This window comes from Hydra vulgaris, chromosome 06 (assembly GCF_038396675.1).
Source record: "Hydra vulgaris chromosome 06, alternate assembly HydraT2T_AEP".
Lineage (NCBI taxonomy): Eukaryota > Metazoa > Cnidaria > Hydrozoa > Anthoathecata > Hydridae > Hydra > Hydra vulgaris.
This window is the reverse complement of record NC_088925.1, coordinates 10,356,486-10,375,000: the sequence shown is the minus strand read 5'-3', so window position 1 is coordinate 10,375,000 and position 18,515 is coordinate 10,356,486. Positions and strand designations below refer to the sequence as shown.

Here is an 18,515-nt window from a genome sequence, read left to right as displayed (position 1 = left end):
TCTCACATCTAAGGTGGCATTGTTTGCTGATGATACTACCATTTATTCTTGTCGTGATAAGAAACCAACACCCTCTGATTGCTCGGAGGGGGCATTTGAGCTTGAAAAGGATCTCACTTCTGCTACAGCATGGGGCTCACAGTGGCTGGTGAACTTTAATTCAGATAAAACTCAATTTTTTTCAGCCAATCGTTATCGCAATAATTTAAATCTTCCTATATTTATGAACGGTGATGTACTCGATGAGTCACCTACTCTTCATCTTCTAGGATTAACTCTTACTTCCAATCTTTCTTGGAAAACATATATCAAATCGGTTGCAAAATTAGCATCTGCTAAGGTTGCATCTCTTTATCGAGCTCGCCACTTTCTTACTCTAGATTCTATTCACTATCTCTATAAATCTCAAATCCGGCCTTGTATGGAATATTGTTGCCATATCTGGGGCGGATCTTCTAATGATGCCCTTTCTCTTTTAGACAAGGTGCAAAAACGCATTGTAAACATAGTTGTACCTGCTCTTGCAGCCAACCTTCAACCATTATCACATCGTCGTAATGTTGCTTCTCTTTCTCTTTTCTACAAATACAAATGGGCACTGCTCTAAAGAGCTAGCGTCTCTTGTGCCATCTACTAAAATTCATTCTCGTGTTACTCGTCATTCAATTAAGTGTCATCCTTTTTCTGTGACTGTTCCTAAGTGCTCCAAAAACGCTTATTCGACTAGTTTTTTTCCTCAAACATCAGTTCTTTGGAATTCGCTTCCTTCATCTTGCTTTCCTGATTCATATAATTTGCAATCTTTTAAATCGTCCGTCAATCGTTATCTTGCTCTACAATCTTTATCTTTTCTCTTACAGTAACTTCCAACTTTAATTAGTGGCTGCTTGCAGCCTTGTTGGAAGCGAAGATGTTTAAAAAAAAAAAAAAAAAAAAAATATATATTTATATATATATAACAACTTTTTTATTTTATCTCTTTTTTGGATTGCTCCAGTTTTTTTAATGAAAGATCAAGGTCTTTAATTGTTTGTTCTTTTTCTAAAATTGTGTTTCTAAAAGAATTTGCTTTTGCAAGGAGAGCAAAGTCTCTCTTTACTTCTGCGTCAATGCTTAACTTGTCAGCATCAAATTTGAGAACTTCAATGCACTTTCTAACACTTTCTTTCTGTTTTACTAAAATATCTCCATCAATCAATTGATGTTGTCTGCTTACTTCATCTAACTTTACCTGATCCTTGTTTTCTTTCAATACTGCATTGTAGCGATTGTATGCTAGCTTACAATTTTTTTAAAAGATCACTGGGGAGCTCATACTGATGAATAGCAATGTCATGAGCAAAATCATTATTTCTCAAAGAATAACTTATGTTGTGATCATAAATTATTCTTTGAGAAATAAGAGATCTCTCTTGTAGATTTTCGACCAACAACTGTTTGTTGACACTGAATCCTCGTTCTATCCCAGATTGGCCATGAGATAACACAAAAATGATAGCACAGACTTTCCACAATGCTGAATACTTCAGAGTTTTGTGTAAATAGACAGCAAGAAATTTATCAACAGAATCAGTTAACTTGTTAAAAGACTCAAACTTTTCATTAAATTGAACACTTTCTGCACTAACAAATTCATCATATTGTTGTTTTGCATCATCTGCATCATCGGTTGAAAGCCATTTTAATGCACTTAATCTCTCAGCTAGAGCCTTGAATTTAACAGCAGATATTTCCTTGTTCTAAACCATTTTATTTGGAGACAAAGATGAAGCATTCCTCACTAAAGAAAATTTCAATGGGCATCTTTCTTGTAATTTTTGCAATAACATTATGATAATCTGCTTACATTCCATTACAAACTCTAATTTCTCTTCTGGTTTACAACAAAGAGAACTTAGCATCTGTTTTAGTGCTGTTCCGAATTCAATTTTGTTTACATCTAGGTGGTTGTTTGATTTACCTACTTCAATCTTAATTAAACTATATGCAGTTGCAGCTTCATTTAAAATTTTTGGTTTGAGAATCATTTTCATCAAACTTCGCAACATGCTTTCTAAACTGTTAGATAAAAATGCAACCATAGGTCTGTCTGTTTGAAATAGAACTAGAAATCCTTTAAATTTTTTAGCAAGATCTTTGAAAAACTGCATTCGCAAAGGTACAAAATTGAGAAGATGATGATCTACCAGAATTTCATAGCTCTTATTTTAAGGACATCTGCTTTTGCATAGTGATTCCCAATACTTTATAATTTTAACCATGTTTGGCCATACAATAATGCCTCTAGAAGCCACACCTTCATCTTCTACCCAGCGAGTTGCACAGAAACTGAGATAAAATAAAATCCAAAACTATAAATGGTGAAATGTTCTTAACTTATATATAAATATAAAAGATAAGATAATTTATTATAATATTTTTTTCTGTTTAAATATGCATACTTAGGGCAAAGCAAGCAGAACAGTTTCGCAAACTCTAATATATTCATCTATTTTAGCTGGTGACTCTTTAAAAAGATTATACACTGCACAAAATATTTTTTCTAACTCCCACTTTTGGGAATTTATTGCTGTCTGTAGGGCACCATGAACTATGTGCAAACTGCAATAGCCCATATTAACTATATCAGAATATCATTTTTCCTGTCTGTGTTTATCTAACATTTTTAGAACCTCCCAATTAACATTAGGACCATCCATTGATACTAGAATTAGTTTTCCAAGATCTCTGTTGCTTCAATAAGTTTGTCAAATAAATTCTGTGAATTAGGACGTCTGAGGAACTTAGAATCAATATATCTAGCTTTTACAACACCAGAATTTGAATCCCAGTATCTAACTCCACAGTCCATTTGTTCATTTTTAAAGATTGCATTCATACTCTCATCATATGACAAAGCAAAGATGCTTTGACTTCAGATATAAGTTGCTCTTGATAGTATGGTGCTAAACCAAAATTTATGAGGTAGCCACATTTTTTTTTGCTTAATGCAAACTTTGATGCTATTGTACTATCAGAGAACATAGATTTGAATATTTCACTTAAATTTAAGCATGATCTTAAAGAAAAATGTGACATTATAACATTTAAGGTCCATATTATTTCTGCCTTGGTAACCAGAGCTGGAGATTGAAGATCCCCTATAGTAGGTTATGGCATTTTGTCATTTAAAACCTTGTTTGAATTGGGAAAATGTTCTTGTAAGTTAACAAAAGCTGCTTCAGACCCGGATATTTCTGTAGTAAAATCTAGGAATGAAATGTGTAAAAAAAAATTAATTAATATCCGGTAAAGTGCAATTTGCTCCAAGCATTCCAAAATTCAAAAACATTTTAAAAAATAAAAAGTAAAAAATCAAATCAAATAACTAAAAAAACTACCTGTAAAGAATATATCAGCTGCATTATGTGTCCTTGCATGCTCTTTATGCTTCTTACCAATTGCATGAGAATTCAAAGCAGATACTCCCATGTTAGAAATATTAATATCTGTTCAACACCAATTACATCTTGCTTTCTTTGAATTTGAAGAACAAAATTTTACCCAAGAAGAATACTTCTTATTGTATAGTCATTCTGTTTGGAAACGACAGTTCTTTGACTTGGGCATTATGTTAGTTATATTATATATTAATTTTTATATATATATTATTTGTATATTTTACTTTCTAAATAATTAGTAGAATTAATAATACATATAGTAAAATTAATTAAAATATTTTGATCATTCCAGAAAATACATAATCAAACTAAAAATTTTGTAAGATATGAAAACAAGAAAACGGAATATATAATAATCCATTTTCTAGTTTTCATAATAAACGAAAAATATAACTCTATAAAAAAAAAGTTCCAGGATTTTCTTTTCCAGGACCTATAAAATTCCAGGACTTTTCCAGGATTTCAAGGACCGCTGGCCACCCTGTACATATATGTATGTTGAATAAAAATTAGAACGCGCTAATATTAACAAGCAAATAATTTCTTACATCACCAAGCTGTTCGGCTGACTCAGCATATTTTTTTAGATGACCAACCAAAATATCTTGCTTTAAATTTTTTCCTTCATTATCATTAGTTGAACTGCTTTCAGTTTCAGTCACTACTTCATTTTTCTAAATTCATATATTTCAATAAATACATTTTAATTTTTGATATAAAACTATATATATATATATATAAACATAAATAAATACAAAAATATTAGGGATAAGATTGAAAATAACTTTTAAAGAAAGTAACTTTAAAAGCAATAAAATATATGAATCAAGAAAACACAATGAGAGAAGAAAATTCCAAAGCTATGATGCATGCTAGATGTATAACTAGTAAATGTTTTTTAAACACAAAGATATTCGAAAAACATTTGATAAGTAACACAAGGTCAAAATTTGTAGAGAAAAAAAAAGAAGATAAAACTTTAAACAGTGAACATAGTAGTTTTAGATAAAAGAAAGAGAAAAAAAAAACGAGACAAAAAATTAAGTTTGGTTGCAAATGCAAACTTTGTTTACAATTTATTTTTGCATATTGTCTTAAGGAATTCATAGTCTAAAAGGAGTTATTTGACCCCAGACTGAAATTCTGATGCACATCCTCAAGATGCACACAATTTTTTAATTGGATTTTTCAAAATGTCTTGCAGGGCGGATCAAATCTCAGCCACTGAGAGTGGCTTTTGATTTTTTAAATTTTTACCACAAGCCAATGTTAGTGGCTTTAGAGTATGCTTCAAAATTTATCCTTTTTTGTACATAAATTTTTATTCTAGACACATAATTTGTTTGCTCTAAAAGTTTAATTAATTCTCTACATAATCAAGAACAAATAAGAGCTGTATTGTGTAATTGTAGAAAGTTATCACGTGATAATTTTAAAAATCCTTGAGAAATCCTTGATAAAAAAAATAACTTTAAATTTAGTTAAAAAAAGCACCATTAACACTGTAAAATTTAATTTATAAAATATTCATAAAATTTATAATTAATAAAAAAGTGTATAAGTATTTAGCTAAGTAGTTACAAAAGTCTTTTAAAGAAGAAAAACATTCTTAATATACACTAAATGAGATTTGTTTTGGACTTTTTAAAGTTTATATTTTTTAAGAATATTTTAGTTACTACTTATAAAAATAATGGTTTTAAGCACATTGCATTTCTTGTTGTTCAATGATGTGCGTTATTTAATTAAAAAATTCTTTAAAAACTTCATTTGTTTAGCTTTCATTTTATATATAGTTTGTTATACTTTCAAAGAATTTACAAGAGTTACAATGCTCTCGCAACTTTTTAACTCCAAAACATAAACCTTGACGAACAAGGTGTTGCGCAGAGAAACAAGTTGAGCATGGTACTACAATGGACGTGGTAGGGATTGAACTCAGAAATTCTCATTTATTTAGGCAAGCCACTACACTACTACAGCATTCTTTTATTTAAAAATCATTTTAATACCGCAGTTTTACTTGCCTTATAAAGTTTCATTAAGTCAATCATGTTAAATTGAATTCTAAGATTAGTTAACTTATTTTGAAAATTTCAAAAAAAAATTTAAAATTATTAAAAAAACAAATTATATATTTAATTTTCAATAAACGATAATTAAATTTATTGAAAAATTAGATATTTAATTTGTTTTTTCTAAATATAAAAGAATATTCAAAATTATATTATTTATTTACTATAACATATAGAGATCAGCAATTGCTTACTAAAGTTTTGCTTATCTTAAAAGAATACAGCTTTTTCAGCACACATACACACACACAAAATTGCTGCCCTATCCCAAACCTTCAGTTAATGTAGTGGAATTCCTTTGGGACAGTATGCTATAAGATCAGATACTATCCAGGTTATATTTTAATTATTATCCGGGTTATGTCAAAAAATATTAAAATTATATATTCAAAAATCCGGAAAATTTTTTCCTTAAAAATATTTTCCAATGATATTTATATGTATATATGTAAACAATATAATTGGTATATATATTGTTTACATATATACATATAAATATCATCATCATCATCATCACCATCATCATCATCATCATCATCATCATCATCACCATCATCATCATCATCATCATCATCATCATCATCATCATCATCATCATCATCATCATCATCATCATCATCATCATCATCATCATCATCATCATCATCATCATCATCATCATCATCATCATCATCATCATCATCATCATCATCATCATCATCATCATCATCATCATTATCATCATCAATTACTTTATGCTATATTTAGTAAGCTTGGACATTATTTGTACACGTGTACAAACTAATTCTTTTTTGATTGTATGCATATAATTATTATTAATTATTTTGACTGTTTCATCAAAAAATAAAATTTAATGATTTTTTTATATAAATTAAATTAATTTATAAACCCAATTTAAATAAGTAATGAAATACTTTTCTTTTATATAAAAGTATGCCTGCCAAACCTAAACCTATCACTGAAAAATATTTTTTTAAAATATCTGGAAAAAAATCAGAAATATAAAAATTAAGCAATGCTAAATTTATTTTAAAAAAATAAGTTGGACATCTTAAGATCTTTTACACTGCAATTTTCATTAAACATAATGAGCTATTTTTATTTTTTATTCAACTTATGGCTCTGTGAAGGAAAACTTTTGATCTTTTTTGTTTTGTTTAATAGTGAAATTTAGCGTTGCGTAATTTATGGACAATCCCTACTAGGAATATCTTATGTAAAAAAAATTAATTTTTTGTATGTGCGTACAAAAAATGTGCACAAAATATAAAACATCATTTTCATGCGAAAAATGTTAAAATTTTTTAGCTGCTGTGGATTTTAGCTGCTGTGGATTTTTAGTGCTGTGGATTTTACCATGACAAATCTTAAAAGGCACAGCTGAAAAGGTTGCAGGTTGGAATCCTTCATAGAGAACTTATTTTTTTTTAATTCTAACTTTTTTTAAAAACTTATTTCAAAGCAGTTATGTTTTTTTACTATTATTGTTTATTTTTTCAAAAATTCATAGAATAAGTGCATTAATGCTTACATTAATCAACTGTTATAGCCATATTTGCAGTGTACATACATTGACTGACTTAAATAGAGATATGCACAATGGAGTGTGCACACATCAACTGATGGTTTAGGTTTGGCAGGCATACTTTTATATAAAAGAAAAGTATTTCATTACTTATTTAAATTGGGTTTATAAATTAATTTAATTTATATAAAAAAATCATTAAATTTTATTTTTTGATGAAACAGTCAAAATAATTAATAATGATTATATGCATACAATCAAAAAAGAATTAGTTTGTACACGTGTAAAAATAATGTCCAAGCTTACTAAATATAGCATAAAGTAATTGATGATGATGATGATGATGATGATATTTATATGTATATATGTAAACAATATATATACCAATTATAAAATCTAAAATATAAACTTACATATAAAAAAGAAGATGCCTCATCAACCAATCCAGCTTTAATATGAGCTATTAGGAGGACTTCTTTTAAAGTTTGCTCCCGAATATTTGGATAGTCTTTACGAGCTAGAGCAACAGCTAAATAATATAAATAGTTAAATTTTAGTTTATGCAATAGCAGACTGGTGCACAGTGGTCCAGATGTCACTTTTAAAACAAAAATCATAACTTTGTCATTTTTGAAGCTAATACTCTAAAATATTCTGTGAATATTCATTATACCCTGACTTATTATAATAATTATTATAATATCCTTTATCATGCTTTTGGCGGACACACCAATGACACAAAACCAAGGACAAATGACACTAATTTTAAATGTTTTACTGATTACAAATAGATACTAGCATGTAAGGCACATTTTTATTTGATTAGGTAAATATCATACATGTGCAGAACACCAAGAACAAATACATAAAAAAAGCATTTGACATTTTTAATATCATTATTTTAACAGACAAATTTTTCTCAGGACCTTTTAACTAAATAATCTCAAGACATATGGTAAATTTATGATATTTTCTTAGACAACATAAACATGTAGAGTAGCACACTAAGAACAGCACTAAGGACACAAGTAAATAGAACACATAGCATAACATATCAACTTATTTCTCAGCACAGCAACTTTGTTTGTTAAGGTTCATGCTTATGAGTTAAGGAGTTGAGAAAAGGTTTAAGGTTAAACCACAATATTAATTAAATTAAGGTTATAACCACAATAACATCTTTGACTGTAGTGACCCTCTTGACCTTTGGGAGGTAAATTACATAAAAATTCTTTACATCAATTAACTTTGTAGGTATAGTATGTTGCTCAGATGGTGGGAAGTGAATTATTCAAATTTATCATTAACTTATTACACCGAGACCCAAAATTTTCACTATGCTTTTTCTCTGATGACATTATGGCCAAACTTTTGTCAAAAAAGGTTGTTTTTTTGCATTAAGGTTTATATTAACATTTTTTCTCAAATAAATTTAAAACAATACTAGTAACATTAGCAACCTTTATTGTTTTGTATAAAAATTATAATTATAAAGATATTAAATTTATCAATTGATTTATAAATATTATATATATATATATATATATATATATATATATATATATATATATATATATATATATATATATATATATATATATATATATATATATATATATATACACACACACACACACACACACTCACACATTCATAATGATATAGATACAAGTATACATTTAAAATAATATAGATATAAGAATACATTTATAATGACAAATTTGTTGAATTCATGATGATAAATTTATTCGAGGATATGATTATGTTAAGAAATATAATTTGATTGAATTATATTTCTTAACACAATCATATCCTCGAATTAAATAAATTAATTATGAAAAAACATATATTTAGAAATAAATTGTTTTGTCAACACAACACAAAGTAAACAATATATAAATATATACACCAGTACAGCAGTAGTGTAACCAGTTTTGATAAAAAAAAAACAACAACAAAAAAATAAATAAAAATAATGCAATTACTTAAGTAATAAAAATATAAAAATTTGAGCGCCACAACCAAGAAACATTATTAAAAATAAATATATAAAAATAATATACAAATTAATAAAAACAATGGAAAAAATAAAAAATGTAAAACATGAAAAGTATCTACAAATCTAACCAACTTAAAATATTACCTTCTTTAACTATGTCAATTCCATTTAGAGCAAGACTACGAATAACAGATAAAACTAATTTAGTTCCTAGCTTTTGTTTTTGGTTATCAGTATTGTCTTTGAGCAATTTTAAGCAACATTCAGGTTGATTACTAAACAAAAGTAGAACATATATATGCACACTATATTCATTGACATATATGTTATTTATCATATATACATAATATTTATTTTCACTAAATGAACTTTTTTTTTTTAAATCTAAGTTATTATTACAACATATTTACTATACTCACTATATTTATGTAAGTATATTTATTACCATAGAAATAGGAAGTTACAGCCCTCATAATTAAAAAAAATGATTTCAGCAAATTATTGCCCACCTTAGGCTGTTAAAGGTTTTATCATAAAACATAGAAACAAGGTCGGTGACGTTTTGTCTGTTAAAGGTTTTATCATAAAAAATAGAAACAAGGTCAATACGTTTTGCCAACTTTAAACACCTTTAGGTCAAATTTGCCATTTCTGCCCAAAATAAATGTGACAAAAGTAAGAAACACCATAGTTTTTATTATGAAATATAATGTTTTGTTAATACCTATTTATTAAAAATGGTTATTGTTAAAAACATTTTGTTAAAGTTATTATAAAGAAGCATTTTAAATTATACTTTTAGGAATTTATTTTTAGAATAAAACTAATAATAATGATTTATAATCAAAATTATTCATTAAGTATCAGATCTTGGGTCATTTGTGATCGAAAAAAAAGTCTAATCTACAAAAAATGAAAAATATCAATAAGTGGTGGTGTTAGAAATGTGTATAAAATAAGAAACAAATGGTTCTTTTAAAAATTAGAAAACTTGGTTGGCCCCCCTAAGACTTAACAAGAACTGATATGCTAATTGCATGGATAGCAAAGAAAAATACAACAATAACCTCAGATAAGATTGGTTGTTGAAAATCTTAAATTAAATGTTTCCAGTCAAGCTGTATAAAGACTTAATTCAAGTGGATTAATAAACCATCTTCAAAAAAACTATAGCATTTCAGGCCTTGTTTTAAAGCATTACGCATAGAGCGATTTATGTACACCTTAAGGGATTTTTACGTACGCAGTAAGCGATTTTGGTTAAGCTGCTTTTATCATTTTTTAACTTTTAAATTAGTGGTAAGATAAAAGAAGTAATTAATTTTTAAAAAAACCACATTAACCTTTGAATAATGATATGTAAGAATATTTGTTACAAAAATTTGAAAGAAGTTATGTTAAAAATAATTGTTGTAACTTTTTATCGCAATGAGATTTCTTATCTTTTAAAACAATAATATTCAACGTAATTTTATGCTAAACTTTTTATCTAAATATTTAGCAACACGAAAAAAGTTCATCAATCCTTAAATACAAATTTATTCTGTATTCTCTGATAACAAAAATATAAGGACATTTTTTCGAGATATTAAAAAAAATATGCCAATATATGAACAGTTTATTTTATTGTACTAAAAATTACTTCTTCATTAATTATTACTCTTTGCTTTTCTTATTAGTTTAAGGTATATGGATACCTTTAATTTTAAGATATACAGGGGAGGGGGGCCAGCACAGAATGCAATTAAATAAATTTTTTTTCCATAGATCAAGTTATATTATAAAGTTAAAGATCATCACGAGTAGACTAAAACATACACTGATGACACTAGTATTACATTAAATATATTTATATATCAGAGGTTTCATTATGCACGCACATGTTACAGACTCTAAATTAATACTAAGGAAGTTTTAGTTTAATGACAGTTTTTATTCTTTGCTAATGACTGTGTATTTTTCTATATAAAATAAGACAAACTAGTATATAAAAACCTAGTATATTTCTATTCTCTCCAAATAGTTTAAAGTTCAAAAATGAATTGTATTTTGAAGGACAAAAAACTTACTTTGAAAACTTTTAAATCCTGGGACTTTGCCGATGCTTTTCAAATTGAAAATATCACAGAAAAAGAGAAGACTTATATTATTAAAATCATATGTAATTTGTGTGATCTTCATCAAAATAAAATTTTTTCCAAAACCAATGGTACCATAAGGGCACCTGCCCTACAGTTTATAAATGGCACAAGTCATGTTAAAATATTTTAACATGTTATTTTATTCAAGTTGGTAGATAAATAAAAAAAAATATTGTTCAATAAATAAAGCAAATTTTTTCTTAACAAAGATTACCTATTCTCCGTTTTTTTATTTTATTACTCTAAATTAAATTGCTTGCAAACGAAAAAAAAAAGAGTTTGTAATTATACGTAGAATGAAAATACTTTTGTTTGTTTATAAATTAAGGAAATTAATTTTTAATGAACAAATTTTAACAAATGTTTATTATAAACGGATACAATTCAAATTATTGAATATATTTGTATTGTTTTAGTTAAGTATTTTTTTAAGTTTGCACGATTAAAATGTTGCGTATAAGTATTTTAAAAGTTTTTTGTTTTAAGAATAATTACCAAAAGAGTTTGCATAATTAAGAATTTTATATTTAATTTAACTTTTTTTAATTTAATAAAATTAAAAAAAAAAATTTAATCATTAAAAACGATTCTTCTCTATAGCTCTGTGTTTCTTTGTGATTTGTTTAAATGTAAAAAATTTTTACAATAACATAAAACATTTATGCATTAAATTCCTGGCGAACACATTCTAACTATGTATCAAAAATATGCTCAAACCAGATATTAAACTTTTTTATATTTTTATATAACGCAAGTGAAAACCGTAAGCAACATAAATTTAAAAAATACTTAAAAACCAAGCCAAAACAAAATCGCTGTTTAAATAATTAACAAGGGTTTTCCTTTATCAATATGTTAATATTTTTTGTTTACTCACGAAATTTTTAACAATATAAAATCATTATTTATTTTTATTCAATAATGATTCAATAACAATATTTATTCAAAAACTGATTTCAGAAGTAATGAATATATATATATATATATATATATATATATATATATATATATATATATATATATATATATATATACACATATATAACTAGACAATATTGATCTAAAATTAATATTAGAATAACAATTGAAAGCATAACAAACTTTCCATAATATATCTACATTTACAAGGTTTATACACTGTTTTAGCTATTTGAGTTAATTGTTAATTTGAACTAATTTGCGGTTATTTATTTATTGCGGTAGTTAAAACACTTAACGTCTATAAAAAAAAAAAGAAGATAATTTTATGATGTCAAAAATCGCGTTAAGCTAATGCATTAAGCATTTTTTAATTAAAACAAGTCCTGGCATTTGCAAAACTGCGTATTAACAAGGGTAAGGCATTCACAGAATTTGAACTCAGTGTTTTGATCTGATGACAGTAAATTTCAAATATTTGGCTTTAAAAAACAACAGTTTGGTGCAGAACTTGTGATGCACTATTAGATAGAAATCTTAAAAAAATCTGTTAAGCATGAAGGTCACTTATGTTTTGGGGATGCTTTGCTTCAAATGTTGTAGGAATGCTTGTGAATATTGAATGTATAATGACAGGGCGATTGTATGTTGATTTACTTTCTAACAGTTTATGCTAATCCACTAAAGAATTGAATTTAGATAGCAATTTCTTTTTCAACAAGACACTTACCCTAAGCACTAAAATGAAAATCAGACATGCGATTCTTGCATTTGTAATAATAGTTATTGACAAAACATTATACTTCATAACAAAAAACTTTAATGTTTCTTTTGTCATTTATTTTGGAAGGTAATTGTAAGATAGCTGATTTCAATTTTTCAGAGTTAGTTTTGCAATCAGTTATAAAGAGTTATAAATATATTTGTTTTTCCAGTATCTTTCCTTTTTCCTAGCTGCTTTAATGAAATATTAAACTCAGAATCACTTTTAGGAGAGGTATGAGATCCAAGACGCATAGAAAAACAAGGTTTAGTGACATGTGATTATTCAGCTAAGTAACTGCTATAACCTATAACTGAACAGATTCTTCATCATTCATTTTTCCTACTTCCTGCAACTGATACTTTAAAATACAAAACACAAATTAATATTTATCTAATCTTTCGAAAACTTATTATAATGATTTCAGACTATAATATTGAGTCTAACCTAAAAAATTTACATTTTCTGTAAAAGAGGGGTTGTTTTTAAATCTTTATAAGGATATCCAACCAACTATATATTGTTTTTAAATCTTTTAAGGATATCCAACCAACTATTGCTTGTTGACTTCGATACTTTTAAGTATTTTTTCTCAAACTTTCTTAATTTTTCTTATACTTAATAGGTGGCATATCTTCATTGAATTTATACATTGAAATACATTGAATTAAAACAAAACAAATATGTAGTACTCATCAACTAATTATTTTGTTTACTATTAACTTAAACATAACATAAATAACAGCTGCACACTAGATAATTTAATTTGTAATATTTCGATTAGATAATCATCAGCTTGATAACTATTATCTTAATCCACATGATGTCACTGTTAACTTGAATTTTTAGGGGGATATATGGACAATAAGAACAAAAAAACTGATGATTAGAGTTTAGTCGAAAATTTAAATATGATAGAAACCTAACACTATGCCCTAATTAAGAATTTAAGAAATTATTTTTTTATCTTTATTTGCATACTAATTTTTTGCTGAAAAAATAAAGCATACAGAAATTAGGCTTTAAAATAGTAAAGCTATTGCAGATATCCCTTTTAAAATATTATTTGTCATAGTGTATCACCTAATAAAATATTTTGTCTATTAGTATATTCCCTTGAAAATGATAAAATTTAAATACTATTCATGTTGAGAAAAAATTAAACCAAAACCTTGGTTACAAATACTTACATGATACATTTATACCAGTAAATGTAAAACTTATAATAAATAAATTATTTATAATATAATTGTAGAGCGCTTGCTTTGTAAGCTAGAAGTACCAAATTCAATAGTGTTGTTATCGACTTTGGCTAAGTCGACTAAAAGTCGACTAGTCAAAAGTCCAAATTAGTCAACTTTGAAAAATCAAATAGTCAATTTATTCAACTAGAGACTGTCTACTAACCAACTAAAAATTGATTTAGTCAAGGAAAAATCATTATATCTTTTCATTAAATTCAATTTTTCAACCTTTAATATTTGTTTGTTCATTTAATAACAATAATATGTTTACTCTCATAAAACTTTATCTAATTCATAGCACATTTGCATTATTTATACATAATTAAACTTTCGAATATGCATTTCATTAACTTTTTTTTTTTTTATTACTTTACTCAATGCTTTTGATATTTATAAATACTTTCACACAGGGCTGCTCTAAGCTGGCCTGGGCCAAAAAGGGGGCTTAAGCCAGTTTGAAAACTTAATTAAATCATAAGGAATTCACTATGAATTTTTATTTTATGAAATTAAACCGTTTATAATATGTTAAGTATAAACTTAAAATTTAACAAACTATATCATTCTTTTTTCAGGATTTCTGAAAAAATAGTTATTTGTAGCTAGGACAAGATAAAAATGAAATTTTTTAGATAAATAATCAGAAACATAAAAATTTTTTTTTTATCGATTTCTAAAAAAACTTACTTTTTTAAAAAAGTGCGTATCATATGCTCATATATATTTACATCTGCTTTCATCCCACTTTCCAATAATTTACTATACAACTGTTCCATTTTGGAAACATTTCCTAAAGAAATATTGTATATCATGTATTTAATTTGAAGTTTTGAAAATTACAGATACTATTTCAATGAAATAAAAATCATGACTCTTAACAAAACAGCATATATATATATATATATATATATATATATATATATATATATATATATATATATATATATATATATATATATATATATATATATATATATATATATATATATATATACACACACACACACACATATATATATATATATATGTGTGTGTGTGTAACGAAAACGCGTAACGCATTTCTAAGTAACTCAACTCAGCAAACATATTTTGCATTGTTAGAAGTTATATTGCGTCACTCGCGTCTTTTTAAGTACCGCATTGTAATTAAAGTTACTTTATTAACGCGTTAAAAATCATACAAACATTTTGTTTTTTTCTCACTATAACAAAAGTTACAAATAAAATCTTATTTAAAGTTCTTATTTAAAAAATCATATTTATTTATTTTTTTCAAATATGAACTAAATTTTATTTTGAAAAAAATTTTTTTTTCATGAAACATAAAATAATATTTGTTTATTTTCTTATGATTTTACAGTTGGTTTTTGATTATTTTATTAACTGTTGATAAAATTTTTTCTTATTTAATTTGTAAACTCATCACATTTTTAAACAAGAAAGAGTTTTTTTTTTGTTGTTTATCAGTTACCGATAACATATTCGTGATCATAATTTATTTTCATAAATTAAACGAACGACATTAAAACTTTACGTCATTGAATTAACAATAAACAAAATATCTTATTAATAAAATATTTACACCAAAATAAATCGTGCATTTTTTAAACTATTATGACTAAAAACAATTTTTGAATTTAAAAGGAATTTATATATTTAATTCCTTAAGATAAAACTTAAAACACTTTATTTTTTTTAACTAACTTTTAACAACAACAAAAAAAATTATGAAGCAAACTGTTTCTTTAACAAAAAATCTATTAGTTTACAATTGCGGTTAAATGCTTTTACTTATGACTTTATTTCTTCTGAATAAACGTCACGTTAACGACAATCAAAAGATAATTTAAATATTCTAAAAGATATAAGTTTTTGCGTAGCGCAAAACTGCTGAACGCATAAGCAAATCGCCTTTTCGCAAGCAAAATGCCAGCTGCGTAGCGCTTCTTAACAAGGCCTGATATATATATATATATATATATATATATATATATATATATATATATATATATATATATATAAATATAATTTTTATATATATATATATATATAAATATATATCAATCTTCCATAATGTGGGAGCAACGAGTTTATAAAATATTTTCTTTACTATTTTTATCTAAATTCATAATTATCAGCAAACTTTAAGCTTCATGCAATTATGTCATAGTGTTCAGTTTTTATGACCCTTCCATGTTTACAGCCCGTTCAAATTGAGGGGGGTTAAAACTTTATATGATCATAGTTTTTGAAAACTAAGAGATAATTGCATGAAATTTGAAATTTGTTGACGAATATAAATTTAGATAAAAATAGTAAGAAAAATACTTCAAAAACTCATTGCTCCCACGTTAAGGGCTGGGTGGGCCCAAAAATTAGGTTTTTTTTTTGATCCCAAGCTCCAATCACCCCAATTCTTTGCAAAACATTCTTTTTTGATATAAGCATAAACACAGTTTGGAGTTTGCACAATGCCTGTAAGTGTAAGAACTCAAACATCTAAAAATCCAGTGTACAACACTGATATATATATATATATATATATATATATATATATATATATATATATATATATATATATATATATATATATATATATATATATATATATATATATATATATATATATATATATATATATATATATATATATATATATATATATATAAATAAAATGATTTGTTTATATGAATGATATTTCACTGTCATGTAAGATACTTATGATGTGCATGTTTTTTATTCAATTTGAAGAGAGTTTGTCAATAGAAAGCAATAGCTAAGTTTCTTTTTCCAGTAAGTTTAATTTTTTAAAATTGTTTTGTCTAACAATTTTAATTTTGAAAGAATTTGTTTTTGTTAAAAAAAAAAAAAAAAAGTAAACTAAATTTATAACTTTATACCTTGTATTCCCATTGTAGCATATACAATTAAATAATTGGCTTGCTAGTGAGACATTTAAATTATTTTATTTATTTCATAATGAAGATCCTAAAATAATTGCATTTTGAAGTTTTTAGAACTTTTTCAAAAAATTAAGTTTGGTAGGCGCTAAAGGGTTAAATAATTTTCAAGTAATTTAATCTTAATGAGCTTATTTTTTTGAAAGCATATATATATATATATATATATATATATTTATATATATATATATATATATATATATATATATATATATAAGTTCAAAAATAGTCAGAACAGTGAAACAAATAGAAAATCCAGTAAATCTTTTTTCTCACAATTTTTTTATTAAAAACAATATAATTACTAAAAAAAATTACTAATACAAAATATTTTTTTATAAATTAAAACTATTAGCACTAGAGGCCTTTCAAATAATCATCAGTAGTTTTTGGTATTATTGCAAGATATTTGTATTAAAAACAAAAATAACTTAATTTTCATACTGTTGCTATGGGTAACTATTGATTGTGAAAGATTGAATTGTAATTATAGACACGAAACATCAATTAAATGTTTTTGTTTGTGCAAATGCTTTTCATATGATAACAAAAAACTTTCATTGTTAAGCTCAAGAAAGACGAAAAGTCAGAAAAAAGGTTCAGTTACACTTTTGTGGGCACGTTGACAAGTATAAACATGGTTGTCAAATCGATCACTTGATAAGCCAGTTCTGCAACTGGAAATATGTCCGATTATATGTAATCTTAAATTTTTAGTTTTATCAGTATATGTTTGTTTTTTGCATGTTAAACATTTTAGGTAATAAATTTCATTTTTGCTGCTGCATGTACAGTGGGGTGCAAAAAAAAAAGCCACAATCAATTTTTTGATAAAAAAAAAACATTAAAAAATGTCTTAAACTCATATAATAAAAGTAATTCAGGAAAATTTTTAAAGAAATGTATATAATATTATTGTACATTACATGTAAGTAAAGAAATTAGGATTTGTAAAGTATTTTTCAAGTTTTAGCTATATAGTACTTAATTGGCCATCCTTTGTTTCTTACAACTTCTGCGCATATAAAAGGCATACTATCTACAAGTCTTTTTAAAAAGTCATTTAATAAAGCATTCTAACCAGCAAGAAGAATTTGGAACAGTTTATCTTCATTTGTTGCCTGACGATCTTGCAATTTTCTATTCAATATAGGCCAAAATTTTTTTACTGGATTTAAATCAGGAGACAGTGCTGGCCAAGACATAACTGGTATCAATATCGATTCCAGATATCTTTCATTCAACCATGCTGTATGTTTGGGATCGTTATCTTATTGAAAGATGTAGTCATTATTAGGGAAAAGTTCTTCTATACTTGGTCCAAGTTGATAAACTAAGATTTTGTGGTACAAATGTTGGTCCATGGTACCTTCCACCCAGTAAAGCTTTCCAACTTTGTGTGCAATAAAACAACCCCAAACATTAATCTTTTTGTCATGTTTAATGGTTG

At 25.8% G+C, this 18,515-nt stretch overlaps 1 protein-coding gene across 1 annotated transcript in view; it reads right to left on the bottom strand.

The window, feature by feature from the left end:
- LOC101239941 (leucine-rich PPR motif-containing protein, mitochondrial) overlaps positions 1-18,515 on the bottom strand; it is a 125,306-nt gene that overhangs the window by 6,569 nt on the left and 100,222 nt on the right. The window contains exons 26-29 of the mRNA XM_065799184.1: positions 14,793-14,895; positions 9,184-9,314; positions 7,454-7,569; positions 3,989-4,114 (exon numbers count right to left, since the gene is read on the bottom strand). Of these exons, the coding sequence (XP_065655256.1) occupies positions 3,989-4,114; positions 7,454-7,569; positions 9,184-9,314; positions 14,793-14,895 (476 nt within the window). The remainder of the gene's footprint in view (positions 1-3,988; positions 4,115-7,453; positions 7,570-9,183; positions 9,315-14,792; positions 14,896-18,515) is intronic.